General features: G+C 39.7%; 1 protein-coding gene across 3 annotated transcripts in view; it reads right to left on the bottom strand.

Annotated features, from left to right (window-relative positions):
* LOC104608821 (agglutinin-like protein) overlaps positions 1 to 25,980 on the bottom strand; it is an 82,740-nt gene that overhangs the window by 32,496 nt on the left and 24,264 nt on the right. For all 3 annotated transcript variants that reach the window (XR_016078659.1, XM_088891743.1, XM_010274915.3), the window contains exons 2-5: positions 19,071 to 19,422; positions 18,844 to 18,970; positions 18,310 to 18,667; positions 18,115 to 18,204 (exon numbers count right to left, since the gene is read on the bottom strand). Coding sequence is in view for 2 of the 3 variants with exons in the window: in XM_088891743.1 (XP_088747869.1) it covers positions 18,115 to 18,204; positions 18,310 to 18,667; positions 18,844 to 18,970; positions 19,071 to 19,422 (927 nt within the window). In the remaining variant the exon portion in view is untranslated. The remainder of the gene's footprint in view (positions 1 to 18,114; positions 18,205 to 18,309; positions 18,668 to 18,843; positions 18,971 to 19,070; positions 19,423 to 25,980) is intronic.

Raw genomic sequence — 25,980 nt, 5'->3', positions numbered from 1 at the left:
CCCAAAAACACGAAGAGGAAGAGAAAAGAGATCCTCATCCGGGAAGAGAAGACTAAAATGAGTTTTAAAGCTAAGGACCCGGGAGGGCATACGGTTGATCAGAAAGGTAGCGGTAAGAACAGCATCTCCCCAAAACTTTACAGGAACATGGGATGCAAACAAGAGGGATCTGGCAACCTCAACCACATGCCTGTTCTTTCTTTCTGCCACCCCGTTTTGTTGTGGAGTGTAGGAACAAGAACTTTGATGAATAACCCCAAAAGTTTCAAGATAAGTGGAGAGGGTTCTCTCAAAATACTCCTTAGCATTGTTAGAGCGGAATATTTTGATATGAGTATTAAACTGGGTGAGGATGAGTTCATGAAAAATTTTCACAATAGCTGGTACTTCATCCCTGGATTTCATGAGATAAATCCAAGTGTAACGTGAATAATCATCAATAAAAAGGATAAAGTACCTGTAACCCCCCATGGTTGGCATGTGATATGGCCCCCACACATCAGAGTGAACAATATGGAAAGGAGAAAGTGATCTTTTATTGCTAATTGAATAGGAATGTCTACAATGCTTTGCCAGCTCACATGATTCACAATGAAGACTCGATAAAGACACTCCTTTAAACATATATGGGAACAGATGACTCAAAGCAGAAAAAGACAAGTGACCAAACCGAAAATGACATAATAAAATTTTGTAAACAGACTTTGACACGACTGACTCTAAGGCAACTCCATGAGGTGGTCCCAAAGCTTGATCCGGTGTGTCCAGCAAGTATATTCTGTTCGCCTCATGGCCACTCCCAATCATCCTCTGAGACTGCAGATCCTGAAAAACACAATGAGTGGGAAAGAAAGTTATGCTGCAATTCATGGACTTTGTTAAGCTACTAACAGATAAGAGGTTTGTGTTAAGCTTAGGGACATGAAGAACAGAAGATAAGAACAGGGTGTCAGAGGTCTTTATATCACCTTTACCAGAAATGGGGGCAAGGGATATTTTCTCTTTCCCAGAGAGAAGGTGATATGAGCAAAAAAGGTTAGATAGGCTGGTCATATGGTCCGATGCACCGGAATCGATAATCCAAGGGATTTTATGATTACTTGAAGCTGAAGCATGATTTGCAGAAGCACGAGTACCTGAGTGAGCAAAAGGCGATGAAGATGATGTACTGTTGGAAGAGTGAGCTGAAGAAACTGTAGCTTCCAGGTGATTTAGGAGCTTCCCATACTTCTCAAAATCCAGCTTCATTGCAGCCAACTGTTCAATGGTTGATTTCTCTTCACTCTCCTTACTTCCCCCTTCAGGTACTGTAGCAGCATTAGCAGTCTTGGGTTTTCCCACCTGACTGCCCTTCTTAGGGTTATTATTGTTCTTAAACCTATCAGGGAGAAGTCTAGGATGAAGCTTCCAGTAGGTGTCCTTCGTATGCCGTGGTTTCTTGCAATATTCACACACCTGCTCTCTCTTCTCAGTAGGGCCCTTTGGTTTCATTTCCACGTGTGAAAAATGTTCTGTAGGTGGACTCTGCAACTGAACCTGCCGCCTACTCTCCTCACTACTTATCATAGCATATGCCTGTGAAAGAGTAACCTCATCCCTGGCCAAAATATTTTGTCCGATAATATCAAACTCAGGGTTGAGTCCAGTGAGAAACTCAAACACCCTATTTCTCTCCACCAGCTTTCTATACATTTCAGCATCCTTTTAACTCTCCCATACCACTGTCTCCATAACATCAATTTCCTACCATAGGGATTTTAGTATAGAGTAGTAGATTGCTACACTCTTCTCCCCCTATCTCGGGTTTTTCACATCACTTTTCAATTTGTACGCTCTGGCTACATTCAGATTCTGTGAGTAGGTCTCAGTTACACTGTCCCATATCTCCTTAGCCTAAGACATCCAGAGATAGTGCTGGCTTATATGGGGTTGCATAGAGTTAACTAACCATCCTATAACAGTGTAGTTCTCTTGCATCCATTTTTCAAATTCAGGGTCTGTCTCTTCGGGTTTCACCTTACTGCCTGTGAGATACCCGAGTTTTCCTCTACTACAAACATAGATTTTTATAGACTGTGCCCAAGCAAGATAGTTCGTCCCATCTAGCTTAATTGTGGTAACACCAGTCAAAACGAAATCTACTGAGGCAGGTCCAAAAACCGACACCTGCTTGAACACATAGATTTTTATAGACTGTGCCCAAGCAAGATAGTTCGTCCCATCTAGCTTAATTGTGGTAACACCAGTCAAAACGAAAACTACTGAGGCAAGTCCAGAAACCGACACCTGCTTGAACTCACTTCCGTATGTCTCCATTAATCAAACGGAAATCAAAGAATAGAAATTTTGACTATGTAAACTTACTTTAAGCCAAACCAGAACTTGGGTGCTTGAAAAACTAGGGTTTTACTCCATCCAGCAGATGGGAGGAAGAGAGAAGATGCTGCTGCACCTACCAGACTAACTCGAACTCTTCCAAACTTGAACTGCCCTCCTTTAGCAGTCACAAGACACCTTCCAAGCACAGAGCGCCACACCCGAGCATCACCTTTCCTGGTAACCTTGAAAATCTCTAGTCGGCTAGGGTTTCGGGCAGCAGTAGAACAACAATACTTCTTGGCAAAATCTAGCCAGAACTAAACTCTCCAAACCCTTCTACCAACTAGGCAAGTGATTCTCTATACTATAGAGAACCTATCCCTCCATACACTCTTGATTTTAGAGTGTACAGGAACGAAGAAAAAGGAAGAGGAACTAAACCTGCTTTGATACCAAGATGTAAATCAGTCCTCTAATATCAAGTTTAAACTTAGTGGTTAGCAGAATAAAACAGGTCTGAATAACTGTATAAGAGAAGAAGATGGTGAAGAGAAGAGGTAAGAGAAGGAGTCGAATCATTCTCCATTCTCCTCTAACCCTATTTATTAAGATCTAAAATTTAATGATGACAAGAATGCCCTTAAGTGGACGGCCAGCTTGGCAGTTACATAAAGAAAATAAACAAGAATAAATAACAGGCTCATTAAGTGTGGCCCATCAACATAAAATAAAAGATATTACAAGAGAGGCTGTTAGGGCTCATTCGGCACAGTCTCTTTATAGCATCCAACATGTTTCTTCCTCTCAGACTGGTCAACTAGTTCCCAAGTGTTGTTCTTAACAAGTGCATCCATCTCTATTTGCATTGCTTCCTTCTATTCAGGTATCAGAAGGGCCTCTTGCACTGTTCTGGGTATAGAAATGGTAGCAATAGATGCTAGAAATGATCTGTAGGATTTTGAGAGACAACCATAAGAGAAAAACTGGGAGATACAATGAGCAGTGGATGAAGTACAATGACGCTTCCCTTTACGAATTGCAATTGGGAGATCAAGGTCATCTGAAGGAAGAGGCTGAGGCTCAACAGTGTTAAGCAAAGCATCTGCAACAGTGGGCTCAACAATGGGTGTAATGCCTGGATCTGAAGCTGTAGGAGGTGTTGGAATCGACTTGGACTGCTATGAACGAGAATCAACCTACTTCCACCACTGTCTGTGATACACTCTCAACTCCCTACACTTCTGACAACCCTCTTCACGGCACTCCCCCTCAACAGTTGGGATAGGTAATGGAACTTCCGGGGCTGAAATCCCTTCCTCACGACTCTCCCCCTGAGGAGAAGCCCTATGATAGTAGGGCATATCCTCAAAAAAGGTGACATCCATGGACACATAAGGCCTTCCCGAAACAGGACCATAACAGCAATACCCCTTTTGATTTTGTGTATACCCAAGGAAAATACATTTAGCAGCTTTGGGATCAAATTTGGAGCAATGAGGTCCCAGGATTTGAACAAAGCAAGTACACCCAAAGGTTTTAAGGGGAATAGTGAACAAGTCCTTGTTTGGATACAGAAGGTTGAATAGTGTTATGTCTAAAACCCGTGAAGGAATTCGGTTAATAAGGTAAACAGCAGTATGGATTGCATTGCCCCATAAGCGTATGGGAACATTAGAGTTGAGAATAATGCTTTTGGCTACTTCCAAAATATGTCTATTTTTTCTCTCAGCAACCCCATTCTCCTGAGGTGTACGAGGACAAGTGCTTTGATGAATAACTCCATGGTCTAGAAGATATGATGCCAGGGGTTTTGCAAAATACTCCTTGGCATTATCAGATCTGAGAATTTTGATCTTGATTTCAAATTGGGTCAATACCATCTGATGGAAAGCTTGGGTCAGTGAAGGAACCCCATCTCGAGAGTGCATAAGGTAAATCCACGAGAAATGGGTATAATCATCAATAAATAACAAGAAGTATTTGTACACCCCCCCCCCATGGCAGGAGTATGATATGGCCCCCAAACATCAGTATGCACAATTTCAAAGGCAATATTGCTTATTTTATTGCTCAAATAAAAAGTTGACCTACAATGTTTTGCAAGTTCACAACTTTCACACCTCAAACCAGACACTTGGACCGACTCAAACAAACTTAGAAACAGACTCTTCAGACCCAAAAGATAAATGACCTAATCTGTTATGCAAAAGCATAATCTGACCCAAAGACTGAGAAACAAACAATCTCCCAACTTCACTTTCCTTCCCCTGTGGATGCTCAAGCAGGTAGACTCCATTTGTCTCACAGCCAATCCCAATCACCTTCCTTGTTTCCAGATCCTAAAAAAGACAAAGATTGGGAAAAATAAGTCACTGAATAGTTTTGGTTCTTAGTAATACTACTAATTGAAAGCAAGTTAGCACTAAGCTTAGGGACATGCAAAACTGAGGACAAGGAGATGACATCCGACAGTCTGATGTCTCCCTTGCTAGAAATAGGAACAAGAGAGCCATCAACAATAGACACTTTGTCTCTGCCAGAGGATATGCAGAAGGGTCTAGTGTTACCTGGGGCTGAAGTGTGATATGCTGTAGCTCTTGTACCTAAGGAAGCAAAAGCTGAAGTAGGAATGACAGGAGTGGCAGCTGAAGACTGAGATGATGACCCAGAAATACTAGCTTCATTCTCTAATTGTGTCAAGGCGGCCCAGACAGCAGCTAAGGCATCTAGAGATGTGGTTCTTTTATTGGAAGACGATGCATTGTCAGTGTTGACTGCCATATTAGCACTTCCTTTCTTATTTCTGTATCTAGCTAGAACAAGATGGGGATGCAACTTCCAACAAGTATCCCTAGTATGCTTGAGCTTCTTACAATAATCACAAAACATCTCCTTTTTATCTTCCTTCTTTATTTCCTTTTCCTGATCTCTCCCAAATTTCTGTTTTGTTGCTGCTAGGGCTGATTCCATGGGCTGAACCTGTAACATTACTTTTCTTCTACTCTCTTCACTGTGCACTAGTGAATAAGCCTGAGACAAGGTCACACTATCCCTGGTAAGTAGTTGTTGTCTTACTATGTCAAATTCTGAATTCAGACCTGCTAGGAATTCAAAAACTCTGTTTGTTTCAACAAGCTTGCTTCAGGAAGTTGCATCTCTCTAACTCTCCCATTCAATGGTTTCCAAATGGTCAATTTCATGCCACAGAGATTTCAAAGTAGCAAAGTAAACGGAGACTGGCTTCTCCCCCTACTTGAGATTTTTCACTTCACACTTGAGTTCATAAGCCCTAGCAACATTAAGGGGTTGGGAATGGTCTCTTTCATATTATCCCAGATTTCCTTAGCCGTTTTAGCCCATAAATAATTTCGGCTAATGTGGGGTTGCATTGAATTGCATAGCCATGCCATCACCAAATAGTTCCCTTGAACCCATTTGGCAAGTGATGTGTCTTCTTTAGCTGGTTTCTTTATATCCCCCGTTACATAGCCTAATTTACCTCAACCTCCAATAGCCATCATAGCTGATTGTGCCCACTCCAAGTAATTTGTTCCATTGAACCTAACAGTTACAATTTGAAAAGAACTTTCAGTCATACTTCTAGCCCCTAAAATACCTTCCCCTGGAGTCTTGAATTCACTTCCAACCTTCTCCATTTTAAAGAGGATGTTAACAGTCAGTACTTTGATCAAAGAAGCCTCTTTTATGTAAAAAAAGGTCTCTGCTGAATCGGAAAAAAAAAAGGAAACTCACAGCCGAGAATCACCACAAAGAAACACTCCTCAGTCAGGAAGAATTACCCAGAAATCAATTTCAGATTAGTAATAACTTCCAAGAAACACTCCTCAGTCGACAAGAAACACCCAGAAATCAAAAATCAGATTACTGTAGTTGCCAAAGAACCAGTCACAGTCGCAGAAAAAAGTGGGAGCAATAGTTGACAGTGGGATTTCACAAAAAACTCAGAGAAACTAGCAGATATATCAGAAAACTACTGAATTAAGGTCGATCTCTGCCAGAAAACTAACAGCAATAATAGACTTAAATCAGAACTGTCAAAAAACTGTCAAAACTACTCCTTTTAAGGTCAATCTCTGTCAAGAAATCCTAAAGAAATGGAAAGGGAGACAATTCTATTAACCACTGCTTCCAGAAGGTTAAAAACTGCTCCATTTAAGGTCGATCTCAATAAAGATGAGTTCTTTCTCAGAAAGAAATTGATCGCCACCTTTAACCTTTAGATTAAGCCCTAATCTTTGACTTACCTTACTTCTCTGACCCTTCCTGGTCACCGAGCACTCTCCAAAGGTCGTGTAACCCCTTTGGCACAATTCGAAACTCCAGTGATCCTCCAAGAATCAGGCGAAGATGCAAGACATCAGATTCAATAACTTCTCATGCTGCCGACTGGATTAGGCTCACATGAGAACCCTAAACTGCTCTAGTTTTGGCTCTGATACCAACTTGAATAAATTAAACCCACAAATAGTTGTTTTCTGATTTAAATCAGTAGAAAAGAAAGAGAAAGAACGGTCATGAATAGAAGAGGGAAGAAAGAGAGGAAGAGAAGAAGGAGAAGGAAAGAAAGGGTTCAGCAGAATTATGTTTCTAGCCACCCACTAAGTTGTATTTATATTGTAATCTATTACAATGACTAGTTACCCTAATACCCTTACTTAAAACAAATAAAAGAACGACAAACAAGGCCCAGCCGGCCCAACTATTCTAAATAAAAAATAAAATAAACAGCAGGTGTAAAATGTACGGTTGGAACCCCACACACACTAATAGCTTATCAGCTATCTCTACAAAATATAAATGCCCCTCTTTGACCTTGTGACTTCAATCCCTAGGAAATATCGGAGATTTCCAAAATCCTTAATTTAAAATTCAGTAACAAGGAAAGACTTCAGTTCAGCAATCCCAGAGATATCATCCCCTGTGCTAACAATATCATCAACAAAGTTATTTTTCCATTTGCTCTCCAAATAAACAGGGGACTGTCAAACCAATTTTTAAGACAACTTTCCTGAATCTATCAAACCAAGCTCTAGGGGACTGTTTAAGGCCGTAAAGGGATTTCTTCAAACGGCAAACCTTTCCTTCACTCCCAGGGATGTTCACTTATGGAGGAAGTTCCATGTAAACTTCTTCCTAAAGGTCTCCATTAAGGAAGGCGTTCTTAACATCCATTTGATATAAGGGCCAAGAATAGTGGTAGCAAGAGACATGATAACTCGGATTGAATTCATCTTGGCTATTGGAGCAAACGTTTCCTGGTAATCAATATCATAAGACTGAGTGTACCCTTTTGCCAAAAGTCGAGCTTTATACCTTTCAATTGAGCCATCAACTTTACGCTTCACTGTGTAAACCCACTTGCATCCAACATGAACTTTGCCTTCTGAAAGAGAAACAATTCCCCATGTCTATTTTTTTTCAAGTGCCTCCATTTCTTGGTTCATAGCATCCTTTCAATGAGGGAACTGCACTACCTCAGTAACATTGTGAGGGATAAAAATAGAAGCAATAGAAGAGATATAGGCACAATAAGAGGGTGATAAAGTATCATAAGAGATATAATTTGAGATAAGATACTTAGCACATGTCCGTCTTGCTTTACGAATTGCAATAGGAAGGTTAAGGTCAAAATCTAAAATAGGAGGCTCAACAACAGATTCAACATAGGCATCGGAAAGAGGAAGAAGTTCAAAATCCAAATTACCTGAGTTCGGGAGGTCAAATTGTAATGGACATTCAATCCTTGGAGTCATCATCTTTTCTCGTCTGACGAACCACTGATGCCAAGACCGAGGAATAGGAGGAGGCAACAGGAGGAGGACTACTACCACCACAAGGAGGAAGAGGAGAAGGATTGACAACATCAGTTGCAGGAATAGGCATACAAAAGGGAGTCCGATCTTTACTAGCATTTTCCCCTTGAAGAGAAGGACGAGAGACGGAGAAGAAGGGAGTAGACTTAAAGAATGTGACATCTTTGGATACATACCTTTTTCTAGAACAAGGGTCATAACAATGATACCCCTTTTGGACTGAAGAATATCCCAAGAAGACACACTTGATAGACTTTGGATCAAATTTCAACCTAGAAGGACTCGTGTCATGGACGAAACAGACACACCCAAAAACCTTGGAAGGAAAATGGAATGTATCCTTATCAGGAAAAAGAAGCTAATGAGAAGACTGGAGATGCAAGGTCCACAAGGGAAGTCTATTAATAAGATATACAACTGTTTGAGCAACATCCCCCCAAAACCGATTTGGAACATGCATAAGGAATTACAAGTCTCTAGCAACTTCAATCACATGTTTGTTTTTCCTCTCCGATTTGGAACATGCATATGGAATCACTCCTTTTTCTTCAAGGAATGTTTGTAAGTGCTTCTCAAAGTAGTCCTCGGCGTTGTCAAATTTAATAATCTTGATCTTCTTCTCAAATTGAGTCCCCACCATACTAAAAAAGCCTTTCACAATTAAAGGAATTTTATCTCGGCTCTTCATCAAATACAACCAAGTATACTGCGAGTAGTCATCAACAAAGAGAATGAAATATTTATAGCCACCTATACATGGAATAGAATAAGATCCCCAAACATCAGCATGTATTAAATGAAAAGCAACATTACTTATTTTCTTACTTGCAAAAAAGGAGGTTCTACATTGTTTTGATAGTTTACAGACTTCACATTGCAGACCAGAACTAGATAAGGACTCAAACAAACTAGGAAACAAAATCTTCAAGGAACCAAAAGACACATGCCCAAGACGGTGATGCCACAATTTCAATTGACTGGGTTTCTCATCATGACAAGACTCAAACTAACACAACAACCCAAAAATTGGAGACTGATCAAGAAGATAAAATTCCATCGGCTTCATGTCCACTACCATTCGTCTTCCCTGTACTCAGGCCTTGAAAGACACAATGAGATTGAAAGAATGTTATAGAGCAATTATGAGACTTTGTAAGAGAACTAACAAATAAGAGATTTCTATGCAATTGTAGAACATGGAGTACAAAGTTCAGAGAAAGGTTATTGGTAAGTTTAACTTCACCCAAACCCGATATTGGGGTCTGGGATTCATCAGCAACGGTAATCTTACCTTTCCCTAAAAAAAGCCTATAGGTGGTAAAGTAGGAAGGCATACCAATCATATGACCATTGGCTCCCATGTCAATTGTCCAAGAGCTAGAGGGTGGGGCATGGCACACAAGTGCAGTACATGATTTTGCAAAGGCACTAGAAAAAGCATTTGAACCGGTAGATGTAGGCAACCCGCTCTTTTCAAACTGGAGTAAGATGCCTCTTAATTTTTCCATCACATCAGAGGTGTCGTGAGTAGATGCCAAAGCAAGAGGATTTCCCTTAAGCATCCGGCTTAGCTTCCTTACGGGTAATAAATCCAAGCTTACCTCTTCCACCAATTGTAAGCTTGGCTAATTGAGACCATTTAAGAAAATTTGTTCCATCAAGTTTTACAGTAGTAATCTGCCCTCCAACATTGTCATTGCTTCCTAGGAGAACATAGGTAGGTATGCAGACGTCTTTGTGTCAGTCCATCAATCACAGCACCTCCAAAAAAAATTATTTCTCACCAGCACCATAGTATTCCAAGACTCGTTGAACTCCCAAACACCTTTCCCTCAAGGTTAGACACGAGTTACATCTAAAAAACTAGGAAAAGTTGGTACTAGCGGCAAAACATGGAAAGAAATTTCCCAAAAATGTTTTAGGGCTCCAAAAAATTCAGGACTACATGTAGTCCTAGGGGTCTACCACGACTCAAACACAAGAGGTTTCAGTAGCAACTAACCCATCATATGAGCATGCAAGCCCTAAACTCCAGATCTGGATTTTTTGCCAAGTTTCATCCGAAAAATCCAAATCAACTTCAAACCACCATGAAACTTATACCAAAATTCCCCTAAAATCAGGGTGAATCAACGACCATCAAAAACCCATAAGGATGCCACCGACTGTATGGATTGCTGACATCAACTGGCGGTGTGCTGACGTTAGTTGGTTTGTCTGTGAGTCATGACCAACAACAAATAGTTTCCTTGATCGTGTGATGCTCTGATACCAAGTTGGAAGGTTTAGAGATGTTGAAAAGAGAAGAAGAAGAAAGTATCGAGAATGCTTAGTGTGTTACTGTTCACACCAAGAGACTTTTCATTTTACTTCACAAGCAAAATTACAAATGTTCCTTTGAATAGGTGCCCAAATACAAATATACATAAAAGGACAAAAATGCCCTCGCACTGTTAACAACAGTTATTTTCTAACATGCAACAAGAGGTGTTAAAATAAGTAGGATTAAAAAGGAAATATGATGTCATTTTAATAATAATAGGAGTAGAAATCAAGGTACACTTAGGATTGGAGGCCAAAAGATAAACCTTTTTCAATACCTTGGTTCAATGATTCATAACAAAGGAGAGATTGATGAGGATGTCGCCCATAGAATTAGAGTATGATGCAAAAAATTGAGGGTTGCATCTAGAATTTTATGTGAGGCAAATATCACTTAGATTAAAAGGAAAGTTCTATAAAACGGTTGCAAAGCCAGCTATGCTGTGTGGAGCAAAGTGTTGAATAGTCAAGAAACAATAATGTCCAAAAAATGAGTGTAGAAAAAATTCTTGTGCTGAGACGGATAAGTGGAAAAATAAGGAAGGATAGGATTAGAAATGAGGTCATTTGAAGGAACCTAGAAGTAACCCCAACAGGTAACAAAATGATAGAAAGTAGGCTAAGATGGTTTGGTCATGTGCATAGAAAACCACCAACAAAAATTGTAAGAACAAGTAATTTGTTGTAGGTTGAAGGGGCTAGAAGGGCTAGGGTAGATCAAAAAGGACACGGGTCAAATTAGTAAGAAACGATTTAAGCACCCATAGTTTAACAATGGATATGGCATAACAGAATAGAGAGACAATATTCATGTAACCAACCCCATATAGTTGGGATAAGGCTTGGATGATGATGATGAAATATCATAATGTTGTGTTTGAAATATTAAAATTAATCACTTAAAATGCTATTATCTTTTAGATATGATGATTTTCCATGTTTTAAGAAAAAACTAATGTTGTAAGTAAAGAGCATTGCTATTTTTTCCTTCATAAAATTTTGTTTCCTAGGTGAGCACCTATTTTTTCCTTTATAAAATTTGCATGTATACTATTTGTCACACAACCGGTTTGAACAAGAGAGCACAACTAGTTTAGGGTGAAAAGAGAAATATGTCAACCCCACCCTAGAGAGTCAGAATATATATATATATGTATGTATAGTATTTACAGAAAGGGCCTTGTGGGGCAAAGAAAAGAAAATAAGAAAGAATACATGATAGTATACAACAAGGACTATAGAAATAAGGTACAGCATCAAGATTCTTCACACTCCCCCTCAAACTGATGCAAGTGCATTAGCATTAGTTTGCCCACAAGAAATAGATGTCTGGATCTCGTCAATGTCGTCATGGCCTTGGTGAAGATGTCAGCAATCTACATATCTGAGGCCACATAAGTAAGGGAGATAGAGCCAGCAAGAAACAAGTCTTGAATAAAGTGACAATCCATCTCAATGTGCCTCGCCCTTTCATGAAAGGCAGGGTTGGAAGCAACCTTTATAGCACTGGGTTGTCTGCAACAAAGGGATAGGTGTAGAGATAGGATGACCAAGGTCAATAAGAAGGGATTTAAGCCACACAATGTCACTGCATACCGACGACATTGCCTTGTATTCAGCTTCTATGGAGGACTTGGAGACAGTCTGTTGTTTCTTGCATTTCCATGAGATAAGAGAAGCACCCATGAAAACACATCACCTAGTAGTGGAGCGATGAGTATCGGGACAACCTGCCCAATCAGCACCAGCATAGGCCTTCAAAAAGAATAGGAGAGGATGAGGAGAAGAATAGTCCTTGTGATAAAGTGCCACGAACATAACGGATAATTCGACGGGCAACAGTCAAACAGGGTTAATGAGGAGTAGATACAAACTGACTGACAACCTGAACCACACAATAGATGTCAGGTCGAGTCATAGTGAGATATATAAGGAACCTCACCAATTGACGTTAGACAGAGGCATCGGTGAGGGAAGGTCCTTTTGACTTGGATAATTTAACATTCAACTCCAAGGGAGTATCAACCTGCTCATTATAAGTAAGACCGGCTAACTTGACAAGATCCGAAGCATATTTGTGTTGTCAAATGAAATAGCCTCAATGATTTCTTTGGACTTGACAAGATCCCAAGTCCTTCATGTGAAAGGATCTATCAAGAAGAAACTTGAGGTCTTGAATTCCTTCTACATCATCTCCAGTCAACAACATGTCATCCACATGCAAGAGGAGAATTGTAATACCTTGAGGCCTTTTCTTAACAAAGAGAGAATGATTAGAATCACTCTGACTATACCCGGATCCACAGTGTCTTTTAACTTCACAAACCATGCCCGATGAGCCTACTTCAGCCCATAGAGAGATTTCTTCAAGCGACAGACAAGAGACGAATCCCTACAGTACCTAGGAGGGGGTTTCATGTAAACTGTTTCCTTTAAATGTCCATGTAGAAAGGCATTTTCACATCTAATTGATAGATAGACCAAGAGTGCACAACAGAGAGAGCTAAAAGGAAACGAACTGTAGTGATCTTGGCCATGGGAGCAAATGTCTCCTCGTAATCAATGCCATACTCTTGTATATAACCCTAAGCCATAAGACAGGCTTTGTATCGATCTAAGGAGCCATCAGATTTCAACTTGATAGAATATACCCACTTGCTCCCAATAATAGAGCCATTAGGAGCTAGAACAAAGTCGAAAGTGTCATTCTCATGCAAGGCTTGAATCTCTGCATCCATGGCATCTCCCCAGTGGGGACTGCTAATGGCTACTAGTAAGAACGAGGAATATCTATTGAAGGCAAGACAGCAAAAATTGAACTATGGTTTGAAGGGAAACCATAGTAATCAAGGGGTCTAGAAACACGATTAGAATGCCGTAAAGGAATAGAGGTATCACTTACGGGGTTATCGGTGGAAGAATGTGTTATGGGCCCGCGCGTAGGATCTCGTCACAGGTTGGTCCACGGGGAGAAAGCCCTGCTTTCCCTTGCGCCTTCCCTTGCGTGCAGACCCTATTGTGGAAACTGAATGGGTGATTTGTCCAAGAGACCACCCGAACTCTCCGAATGGGTGATTTGTCCAAGAGACCACCCGAACTCTCCGAATGGGTGATTTGTCCAAGAGACCACCCGAACTCTCCTCACTCTTCTCTTGACTGGAAAACTGAATCCCTTTATTTCAACTCATAGCTCCTTAAATAGGAGATTACAAAAGGGGGTTCCTTGTTGAATTTGGCTAGGCTAGGGTAATCCAACTTAAACTCAAACTCCTAATTACCTACTCCTAAAGGTAACACAACTCTTACTTAAGATAAGATAAGATAAGGATAAGTATAAGGGATGAGGAATGGTGTAGCTGGCGGCGAGTTGGCGGGCAGAGCTGATGTGGTAAGATAAGTGTGGACCCACCCTGATGAGCTGTCATGTGGAACCCGCCCTACTGCTGCTGTCGGGTGGTGCGCGCGTCTCGCAGTGCTGCTGCCGTGAGGTGCGTGCTGCTGTCTAGTGCTGCTGCTGTGTGGTGCGTGCTGCTGCCGTGCGGTGCGTGCTGTGCGCTGCCGAGCGGTGCGTGCTGCTGTGCAGTGCTGCCGGGCGGTGCCTACTGCTGTGCGGCCTGCTGTGCGTGCTGCTGCCTATGACTGTGCCGCAGTGCGCTGCCGGGCGGTGTGTCCATAACAGAATGGGGATCTGGACCAGGAGGAAGGAGGGTTGTAGGCGTAGGTGTTGGATCCGAACTCGCTTGCGATAGAAGACGAGGAGATCCTTCAAAGCCATTGAAGACGGAGCATCTAGTGAGTCAAAGTCATACAAAACAGAGACAGAAGGTGTAAATAACTTGGTTACTCCTTAAAAAAAGAAATATGCTCATGAAAAATGGCATTCCAAGAGATATGGGTGTGATGAGCAGAAGGATCATAACAAAGAAATCCTTTGTGGCTGGGACTATACCCCACAAAGGCACATATAACTGACTGAGCTGAGTTTGGAATGTTTCCAAGAGGGAAGAAGTACAAAACATAAGCATCCAAAAACATGAAGGTTAGAGAGATTGAGAGGAGAACCAAATAGTTTTTGATGAGGAAACATGTTAGCTAGAACAGATGAGGTACACAATTAATTAGATACACAACCGTGCTAGCTGCTTCCACCCAAAACAAAGATGGTGCATGAGACTCCTGAAGAAGAGTTCTCACAACACTGAGAATATGCCCATTCTTGCATTCTGCCACACCGTTTTGCTGAGGAGTGTCTGGACAACTCTGTTGAACTCGTATCCCAAGATTTCTTAGGTAGGACAGAAATTCACCATCATTGTATTCTCCCCCTAAGTCTGAGGGTAGGATACGAAAACTAGATTGAATCCGAACTCGAACCATAGCATGAAACAACATGGTTTTCAAAACCGGGCCAGACCAGACAGTCAAACCGGAAAAACCGGGAACGAGCCACCTGACCGGTTCTGTTTTTCCCCAAAACCGGATTTTTGCCAAAAAACGTTGAATTGGTAAGCAAACCGCTGACCTGGGCAGTTAAACCATTCGAACCGCTCAACGGTTTTGACCTTTTTTATTTTTTGTCAGAACGAGCCGACCGTTCGACCCGGGAACCAGACCCTTGACCGGTTCGTTGTCCAGTCGGTTTTAAAAACCTTGTGAAACAACCGATAGGTTGGAAAAACTTCTGACTTGTGTCTGAGGAAGTAGAGCCCAAGTGTACCTGGTGTAGTCATCAATAAACAATATAAAATACTTTTACCCCAAACGTAAAACAACAGAGGAAGTCTATACATCATTGTGTATAATTTCAAAAGGTAAGGTAGCATGTTTAGCTTTGTGAGGAAATGGTAAAGTATGACTCTTACTGAAACAAGTAACACAAGATGTATCAAAAGTTTGCAAAGAGGGAATTTTACTTCTAATGAAACCAGAGTCAAACAAAAATTTAAGTTTTTCAAAGTTTGGGTGACCCAAACATTTATGCCATAGATCCCAAATGTTATTTCTTTGACCCAAACCAGAATTAAATGAAGAAGAACTAAAATAAGCATACGGTTATGCTGATTGAGATCCCTCGAAGTCCAGTGCAAACAAGTGGCCCAGTCTATGCCCCTTCCCTTTCACCATCCTAGTGCACCGGTCCTGAATCAAACAACCATTAGAAGAAAAGGTTAGAATGTGACCTTCATCATCCAATTGACCAAATGAAATAAGGTTAGTAATAAGTTTGGGAACAATGAAGGTTTTGGTAAGGGAAAGGGAAGACGAGGGTGAGAGCTTCAAACACAAGTCATTACTCCCATTGATATTCAATTTCTCACCATTGGCAATAACAATATGATTATGATGGGTCTCCAAAGATTTATTTGAAGGTTTGGGGTAGGTTCCAGTCATATGATTGGTAGCCCCAGAATCAATTATCCAAACATGTGAGGAAGAGGAATAATAACCAAAGAACTCACCAAATAGGACAACAGCAGAAAATGCAGATGAGATAGCAAAGGATACAAGTTCCCATATCTCTTCCCTGTTCATAGGAGCAGAAGATTCACCTTTGACACTAGGTGCACTGGGTGCACCAGCCATCTGTCCTTCAGATACCTGGTAAGCCTGTGTCTGATTCTTCTTCATACTACCTTTGGAGGGATGAACAAGACAATCTGGAATGATATGACCATGTTGCTTACAATATGTGCAAACATTTTTCTTCCTGCAGTGTGAAGCAATATGTTCAAACCTTTACATTCATAACATTGGGTTTTAAACATATCCTTTCCACCAGATTTCTTACTCCCTTGTGTAATAAAAACTGTTTCAGCCTCAAATTCAAATTGCTTTCCTTCCAGATTTGTAGCAGCCATAAGTTTAGTCTCTTCTCTCAGCAACTCTCCCATCACGGAATCTAAATCTGGTAATGTACCCCTACTTAGAATATTGGACTGAATAATCTCGTATTCAGGTCTCAGTCTCATGAGGAAATGGTTCACCTTCCTCCTCTCAAAGTGCTTCTGTAGATACTTAACACACTCCGCTGAATCAGATGGCTCAATGTGAACTAATTCATGTTCTGCCCACAAGTCGAGAAATAGCAGAGAGATCAGGTTCAGCAGGTATATATGGTCATTCACCTCAGTTATGCAATCCACAGAGATATGCCAAGCTATGAAGGAACCAAAATCCTTCGAAGAAAATGCCAAAACAGATCCAATCTGATAGTTCTAAGTGATAACTGTCCAAGCCAGCAGAGTTTCAGGACTGTTGAACTGGAGGGAGAAAATACTCTCCAGAACTGAATCTGAAATACAACTGAGTGGTTTATGGAGTGAGAGTACCCTGGGGCAACACTAAAACTAGGGCTCTCAGAAACAAAGGATATCCTATTGAGCAGATAGGTTGGATTCACCAACCTGATATGCAGATTTCCAGAAACTTCCATCCAAGAGAGGAGAGATCAGAACTCCCCAAATACTTGTCCAATCATGATGAGATTTTCTGAGTAGGTAAACCAGGTCTGGGCAACACACCAGTTAAAGTTTCACTTTGAACAGATGCTTCTCCAAGGAGTTCTATGAAGATTTCCCTTGCTGAAATCACAGAACAGAGTAACCAGGATTAGAGTTGACTGAAACAGCCCTAGCTTCAGTCAATGAGTCCAGAAACCAGCAAGGTTTGAGAGGTTAATGAGTGAACATGGAACAAACACAGTTTATGGAGTAACCTGCTCTGATACCATGCCACACAACCAGTTTAGGGTGAAAACAGGAATCTGTCAACCCCACCCTAGAGAGTCAGAATATATATAGCATTTACAGAAACGCCCTTGCAGGGCAAAGAAGAGAAAATAAGAAAGAAAGAATACATGATAGTGTACGACAAGGACTATAGAAATAAGGTAGAACATCAGGATTCTTCACACTACTTAAAATGAAAACACAGATAAATAGTCATGAACTTATAAATAATTAAATTAGAATACATATCTCTTACATCATGTCATTTTAAATCAACATTTTCAGCATATTTTATTTTCTTGACAATTACAAGTACTTTGTGGTATATTTGACAAGTACTATACAAGGTACCTTTCCTTAATAAAAATATGTGAACAGGCATAAAATAAGCATATTATATATTCATATGTTTTCCATGAAGAAAATATTCCAAGATTAAAGGTAGATAAGAGCATAGAGACATAAAGAGATCCTATGTCTAGTGTTGCAAATATGAATCAAGTGCAAGATTCACTCAGTTGTCCTACAGTACTTGTATAATATGAACTCCCATCTAGGCAGAGTACCCAATGTCTTTTTTTTTTTTTTTGATAAATGAAATATCACTAAACAAGCAAAAATATTACAAATATATTTTTCCATCTAGTCAGATGGACTATTCCACCAATGGCACATCATAAAAAAATTTGTCCTTTTGGGCTAGCACATGAGCAGCTTTTGTATTCAAGATTTCTGATTACAGATAAAATTTTATTTATTCAAATAGCAAAAAACCAAGAGTCCCCACTGTCCTTGAGGAGCATAAATACTGACTTGAACAAATAACCAAGCCAGATTGTGGATTCTGTACTTTTATTCAAGACTCAAGAGGGTGCCTTTTTCTATTTTTGATTAGTTAGTCAAGAGAGTACCTTGTCTGCACAATCATTCTGCGCTGCACTATTTTCACTAGCAAGCTGAGAGCTAGATGCTGCTGTTTCCCCAGTTGCTACAGGAGTTGTCTGTCAAAGCAAACAAGTAAGAATTTCCTATGCTTTGTCCAGAACATTTGAATCACAGAATATGCAAATTTTGATTTTATCATGATTTGCAATGAAATTCCAAACCTTCTCCTTCAATGAAAGTTTCCTTTTTCCTCCAGCAGATTCAACTATTGCATCAGCAGATGAGCTGTGCTGTTTCTCAGGAATGCCATCCTCACTTGGATGTACATTTTGTAAACCACAGGCCACAGGATCATTTATCTTCTCATTTCCATGGGTAAGAGACTCACTAATGTGTGGCAAAACTTCTATATTAATTCCATACTGTTCTGGCGTGTTCCTCGATGCTCCCAACCCTGAACTTGGGGATCCTGCAGAGAGGGGAAAAGATTTTCCTGGGCTGCTAATTACATCTGTAGAAGATGGCCACAGCTCATCTGCATTAACAAGACTTCCACGGCCAAATATTGAGTCATCGTTTCTGCAAAATCATCACTTGTGAGAATAATGGGTCAGACATATGCCATTTGACTGTGCAAAAGAAGAATAAAACTATTGTTACTCTGTCTTTCAGTCAAAGTACTAACAAGCAAAACGTATGCCATGAATATGAGAACTCATTCAAAGCTCAGAAAAAAGCATATAGAAATCTATTACCTAAAGATTCTATCAAGATCATCGAAGCTGCCAATGTTATCCCAACCATAACCAAGAAAGCTATTCTTCTCTTTATCTTCATTAGTCCCAAACAGTTCGGGTTCATTATCAACCTGAGATGCATCAGCTGTAGAGAGAGAGAGAGAGAACAAATATTTTCAGACAAATTTAACTTAATTCCAAAGCATTCCAATTAAACAATATAAAGAACTGTTGAATCGTATTACCTCTTTCTGAATTATTTGTAATTTCACCGATTGACTCCTGAGCATCTATGCCTGAATACGCTTTATTGCACACACCAATTGATAAAGGTAAATCAGGCCAAGAATCAATGTCCAACCCAGGAGCTGATAGGCCACTTTTCTCAAAGTCAGAACTGCTTCCCTGCTTAGAGTCAGGAACAACATTTTTATTTTCTGATATGTTTTGCTCTGCAGGCTTAATAGTGCTATAATCCTCATTCTGTTGTTTATTGTCATCTCCAAACGTAACCACTGATTTCTCTTCACTTTCCTTGGGGTAGGGCACAATTTGGTTACCATCCTCACTGGCGTCACCCCATATTATGTCTGCAAGCTGAATGGTTAACAGAAGTGTATTATGTATCAATATAATTGGAAACACTTAACCTAACAAGTGAGGCACTGTTGGATTGAATTTATAGAGGAAACAAGACAAAAAATGAAGTATAAAAAAATCATAACTTTAAAGAAAAATATAAGCATAAGCCTTTAGAGGAGAAAAAAATAAAAAAGAAATGAGGAAAAAATTTAACATGGTTTTGCTTGATGGCCTACATTGACAGGAGAGAGCTGCACAAATCTACTAGTTCAGTAAATAGAGGAAGACAAAATGAAACCCCTTACTCCCTCTCACTCACCACATACTCAAAGAGAATAGAAGACCATACACAAACCAAAGTCAAACAACACATGTTAACCCAGATTCTATGACCCATATGCGATATTATTTAACTTGGCTAGATATTACATCAAACCCAGATAGAAAACCATATAATTGATCCAACTAACCAGATCCATACTCAAATAATACTTTTCAATATTGTTTCCTGAATAAAACTAAAGTACAACCAGAGCCCCATATCTCTACACTTTTGACCTAAAAAGTAGGAACTCTGGATTCCAAATGCAATTAACATAAAGCAAGATTGCAAAATTTGTATTAGAACTTCCTAGAAAAACTTTTATATAACACATCCTTGGCAGAAAACAAATATGTTCTTAACTATTGTAGCGAGAATGGGCTGAATGGGCCTTAGTTTCTTTATTTTATTTAAGTTATGTCTTTTGTTTATGTTCTTTAAGTAGTGAGCCTTAGTTATGGGCCTGTTACTTGTTTTTATTGTTTCTTTAGTGCTGGCCGCCTTATTAAGGGCACTCATGGAATTGTACTTAGATTAGAATTAAAAGAAATAAAAGAGACCTATGGGGCTAGAGAGAAAGAGATTGAACTCTTTGCTTTTCTCTTCCCTTCTACTTTTCGCTCATCTCCTTCTTCAAACTTCTGCTGAAACTTCTTTTCTTCTTTTCTTTTCTTCTCTTTTCTCTATTTTCTGGATTATTATAGGTGTGTTCCACAACTTGGTATCAGAGCAGGTTCTCACCTTAACATTTTTTTTCTCCTTTCTTGGCCCATACACAGTGTGTATGGAGAACTGATCATATGATTAGTTAGCAGCTTATGTAGCCCAGTGGGAGGGTTTTCGGAGAGGCTTAATGGAGTCTTTTCATCCCTAGTTGAAGCCCAAGGAAGGTTCTTGCATGAACCTAGCATAGTTTCTTTTTGGAATTTTAGATTTTCTAAGAGTGCCTTGCATTAGTTTAGAATTTTGATTACTTATTTGTGATATTTTGTCTGTATTGGCATTGCATCCTTTTACTTTCATCCCATTAACATTTCATTAATACCCAATCATCATGGTTAGCAATGCTGAACTTTCTGCTAGGGTAGAAGCCTTGTCTAAGAACCAAGAAGCTTTAACCAAAGCCCAAGAAGAAACAAAAGCAATTTTTGAAGAGAAGATACAAACCCTTAGTTCAGATATAAATGCCCTTAAAGATTCTATGACTGAATTAATGAAACAAATATCTGTATCCATGGGAAAGCATCCTATTGAAGACGAGGAAATATGCCCAAGAGTCTACCATAGGGCATAATTATCGAAATGGTCAACCCTTAGGTTCTAGTGCTCAACAACCGGGTATCAGGTGACTAAGGGTGCATGCATATCAGGTGACTAAGGGTCAATTGGTCAAACCATGATACTTCCTCTTCCAAGGGTGAGGCTTCTACATCTGCATCTATGGATAAGGACAGAATTCGGCAACTGGTATCCTCTTCTATTTCTTCTACATTTTTTGCTATTGGTCTATCTAGTGAGTTTTCTGGTTACTGTTCTTCTCAATCTCACATTTGGATCATTGATTCCAGAGCAACTAATCACACGAAAGGGGCTTTCCCTAAACCCCCAGATATCATTTCTAAAACCCATCATAAACAAATCATTACTTCCAATGGTGAAAAACTGAATATCATTGGTAGCAATGACCTATCCCTTAAGCTGTAATCTATAGCCTGTTTACCTCTTACCAAAACTTTTATTGTTCCTAACCTCACTACAAGTCAGATTTCTGTTGGTGAACTTATTGATGGAGGATATACTCTTACATTTTCTCATGATTGTTGTTTGATTTAGGACTAGTATACTGGGAAGGTAAAAGGGAAGGGGTGTAGGTTGGGCTGTTTATTTGCATTGGAGTTCGAGAATTCTAAAGCACCAACATCATTAGCATATTTTAGTTCATCTACTTCTGAATCTTTTATTGGGCAAAGAAATAATGTTTGGGACTTATGGCATAAACGTTTGGGACATCCTCATTTTGAAAAGTTGAACTTTTTGTTCGACTCTGGTTCTATTAAAAATAAAATTCCATCTTTAAATACTTTTGGTACCTCATGTGTTTCTTATCGTTTGAGTAAAAGCCGCACTTTATCTTTTCCTCACACATCTAAGCATGCCACCTCACCATTTGAAATTATACATGGTGATGTTTGGACTTCATCTATTGTTTATCGACTTGGATACAAGTACTTTGTCTTGTTTATTGATGATTGTACCAGGTATACATGGATTTACTTTTTGAGATATAAATCAGAAGTATATCCTACATTTTAGCTTTGGCATGCTATGATATGAGTCCGGTTTCAATCTCATATATGTATTCTCCATTCAGATTCAGGGGCAACATACACTGATAGAGACTTCTTATCCTACTTGAGAAGTCGTGGAATACAAGTTCAACGAAGTTGTCCAGATACACCTCAACAAAATGGAGTGGCTGAGCGTAAGAGTGGCCATGTGCTCAATGTTACGGGAACCCTATTCCAAGAATCTCATGCTCCTTCATTTTGGGTAGAGGCCGCTAGTACTATTGTTTTCTTGATTAATTGCGTTCCCTCATCCACTCTTGCTAATATGTCCCCTTTCCAGAAATTGTTTGGTCGTCCACCAGATTTATCTAGCCTCAATGTTTTTGGATGTCTTTGCTTTGTTCATCTCCTGTCTCGTGAACGTTCCAAGTTATCTACTCGGTTTGTTATGTGTGCCTTTGTGGGATATAGTCCAGATCATAAAGGATTTCTTTGTTATGATCCATCTACTCATCATATTCGGGTTTTTCGGAATGTTGTTTTCCTTGAGCATATCTCCTTTTTTGCTATTGTTGCAAAGCTATCTGCTCCATCTATTTCTGTTTTGCAGAATTTTAACTCGCAGGATACTTCTCCTCCTGCTGGTGTGAAGGACTTCCTCGTCTTCTCTCGCAAAAGGTTATGTGCCCTAGATCCTACGCCTACAACCCCACTTCCTCCCGACCTAGATCATCCTCCCACTAATGCTCCTATAAGTGATGTTCCTTCAAATTCTGTTGTTATTCCTACCACATATTTTCATCATTCCTCTCATATTTCTAGACCTCCTAACCACTATGGTTTTCCTTCAAACAATAGGTCCTTGTCTATTGTATTATTGTCACAAATATTCCCTGCTCATATCAACAAGCCACCACCAGTCCTCATTGGTGAGATGCTATGGATGTAGAAATTCATGCCTTACAGGAGAATGACACTTGGGATTTGGTAATTCTCCCTTAGATGTTTTAGTCATTGGAAGTCGTTGGGTTTATACAGTCAAGTTTGTATCCTTCTAGCTTTATCTGTTGTGCATTCATGGGCCATTTATCAATTAGCTGTGAAGAATGCTTTTCTTCATGGTGATCTGAAGGAGATAGTATACACGAAGCCTCCTCCTAGATATAGTAGTGATCCCTCCCTTGGTTATCAGTTAAAAAATCCTTTTATGGTCTCAAACAAGCTCCTCGAGCCAAGTTTGAGAAATTCCGAGATGTCATAGTTGCTGTTGGCTATCATCAGAGTGCCTCTGATCATTCTCTCTTCTTCCATCAAAGGTTTCAAGGCATTACTATCTTGTTGTTGTATGTAGATGACATGTTGTTGACAAGGGATGATAAGGATGGAATTCAAGAACTCAAGTCTCTTCTTCACAATTCCTTTCATATAGAAGACTTGGGTTCTCTTACTTATTTCTTGGGGTTGGAAGTACATCGTAGTAACCAAGGTTACTTTGTTTGTTAGCACAAGTATGCATCTGATCTTGTTAAGCTTGCTGGTCTTATAGACACCAAATAAGTTAATACACCTTTGGAACTCAATGTCAAGTTGTCTAAATCTGATGGGACCTTGCTTGATGCTACTCTATATCGACAATTGGTTGGGTCCCACATTTATCTCACCACGACTCGCCCAGACATCTCTCATGTGGTTTAGGTAGTTAATCAGTTTGTTTCACCCCCATGTCAACCCCACATGATTATTGTCCACCGAATTATCTGTTATGTTCATGGCACTTTATCTTAGGGACTACTCTTTTTTTCTTCCTCTCCTATTCAGTTGAGGACTTATGCTGATGTAGATTGAGCAGGTGGCCCTAACACCAAACGGTCTACTACAAGGTGGTGTGTCTTTTTGGGTGACTCCCTTATCTCCTAGAAATGCAAGAAACAACAAACAATTTCTAAGTCAACTACAGAAGCCGAATACAGGGCTATGTCATCAGTGTGCAATGAAATTGTTTGGCTTCCTTCCCTCCTTGTTGATCTTGGAGGTGAACACAAAGATCAACAAGGAGGGAATGAAGCCAAACAATTTCTAAGTGATCTACAAAAGCCGAATACAGGGCTATGTCATCAATGTGCAGTGAAATTGTTTGGCTTCACTCCCTCCTTGTTGATCTTGGTGTTCACCTCCATTTTCCTATTACTCTCTATGCTAATAACACAAGCGCTATCAAGATTGCATCTAATCCAGTGTTCCATGAGAGAACCAAGCACATTGAGGTGGACTGTCACTTTATTAGGGATCTATTTCTTGTTGGCTCTATCTTTCTTCCACATATAGCTTCTGACTTGCAAATTGTTGATATACTTACGAAGCCTATGATGAGATCTAGACATCTATATCGTGTGAGAAAACTGATGCTTATGTCTCAGCATCAATTTGAAGGGGAGTGAGGAGGCACTTGATGTACTATAGTCCTATGGTCTCTGTTGTACTATAGTCTTTGTCTTCTTTTTATCTTTCAGCCCTCCATGGGCCCTTTTTTGTAATTATTCTTTTTCTCCTTTAGCCCTTCAAGGGCTCCTTTGTAAATACATATAATTAATATATATTTAGGCTCTTTGGGGTGGGGGTCAACTCATTTAGTTAGGCACCCCAGAATTCTACTATGTTCTCTTGTGATTTCTCTTGTACGAATTAGGTCGGTGACACTTTTACATGATAAGGAAGTATTTCAGAGATTATTGGGGAAACTTCTGTACTTATGTATGACTCGTCCGGACATTTCATATGTTGTAAGTGTAATAAGCCAGTTCATGCATGCCCCTAGAGATACACATATGGCTATTGCAAAAGGGTACTATGCTATCTAAAGTGAACTCCCAGGAAGGGTATACTATTTGTTAAACATGATCATATGAAAGTAAAAGCATATACAAATGCTGATTAGGCAAATAATATATATGACAAGTGGTCCACATCAGACTATCGTGCTATGGTAGCTTGGAGAAGTAAAAAGCCATCAGTGATTTCTAGATCTTCAGCTGAAGCAAAGTACAGGGCTATGGCCCATGGGGTTTTTTAGTTGTTATGGCTTAAATATTTCCTTGATGAGATGGATATCTTGTGTGATAAGCCACTGATGTTATACTGTGACAACCAAGCAACTATTATCATTGCTCACAACTTGGTTCAGCATGATAGAACTAAACACATTGAAGTAGACATACACTTAATACAAGAGAGAGTGGCTTTAGGGGAGGTGTGCCTTCCTTTTATTGCATCATAAGAGCAGGTAGCAGATTTTCCAACTAAGGGAGTTACAAAAGCAAAGCCTCAACACTATGTAAGCAAGCAGGGCATTGATATCTATGCTCAGCTTGAGGGGGAGTGTAGTGAGAATGAGCCGAATGGGCCTTAAGATGTAAACCAGTCCTCAAAAATAGGTGTAAACTTGAAAAGTTAGAGAGAAAAGAGAGGAAGAAAAATAAGAACAGCAGTACAAGAGAAGAAGATGGGAAGAGTGGAGGAAGAAAAAGTAAGGTTCGAATAATCCTTCCCTCCCTTCTCTAATCCCTTTTACTAAAAATTAATGTTAAAATAATTACAAGTATGCCCTTAAGTGGGCGGCCAGCTAGGCAGTAACATAAAGAGATCAAACAAAAAGAAATAACAGGCCCATTAAGAGAGGCCCATTAGCTAACAGGAAAATAGAAAAAATATTACAAAAGAAGATACTAGGACCCATTCGGCCCAGTCTCTTTACACCTTAGTTTCTTTATTTTATTTAAGTCGTGTTTTTTGTTTATGTTCTTTAAGTAGTGGACCTTAGTTATGGGCCTTTTACTTGTTTTTATTGTTTCTTTAGTGTTGACCGCCCTATTAAGGGCACTCATGGAATTGTACTTAGATTAGAATTAAAAGAAGTAAAAGAGACCTATAGGGCTAAAGAGAAAGAGATTGAACTCTTCTTTTCTC

This window comes from Nelumbo nucifera, chromosome 7 (genome assembly GCF_055504915.1).
Source record: "Nelumbo nucifera cultivar China Antique chromosome 7, China Antique-T2T, whole genome shotgun sequence".
In the NCBI taxonomy this organism is placed as follows: domain Eukaryota; kingdom Viridiplantae; phylum Streptophyta; class Magnoliopsida; order Proteales; family Nelumbonaceae; genus Nelumbo; species Nelumbo nucifera.
This window is presented reverse-complemented; position numbering and strand designations above follow the sequence as displayed.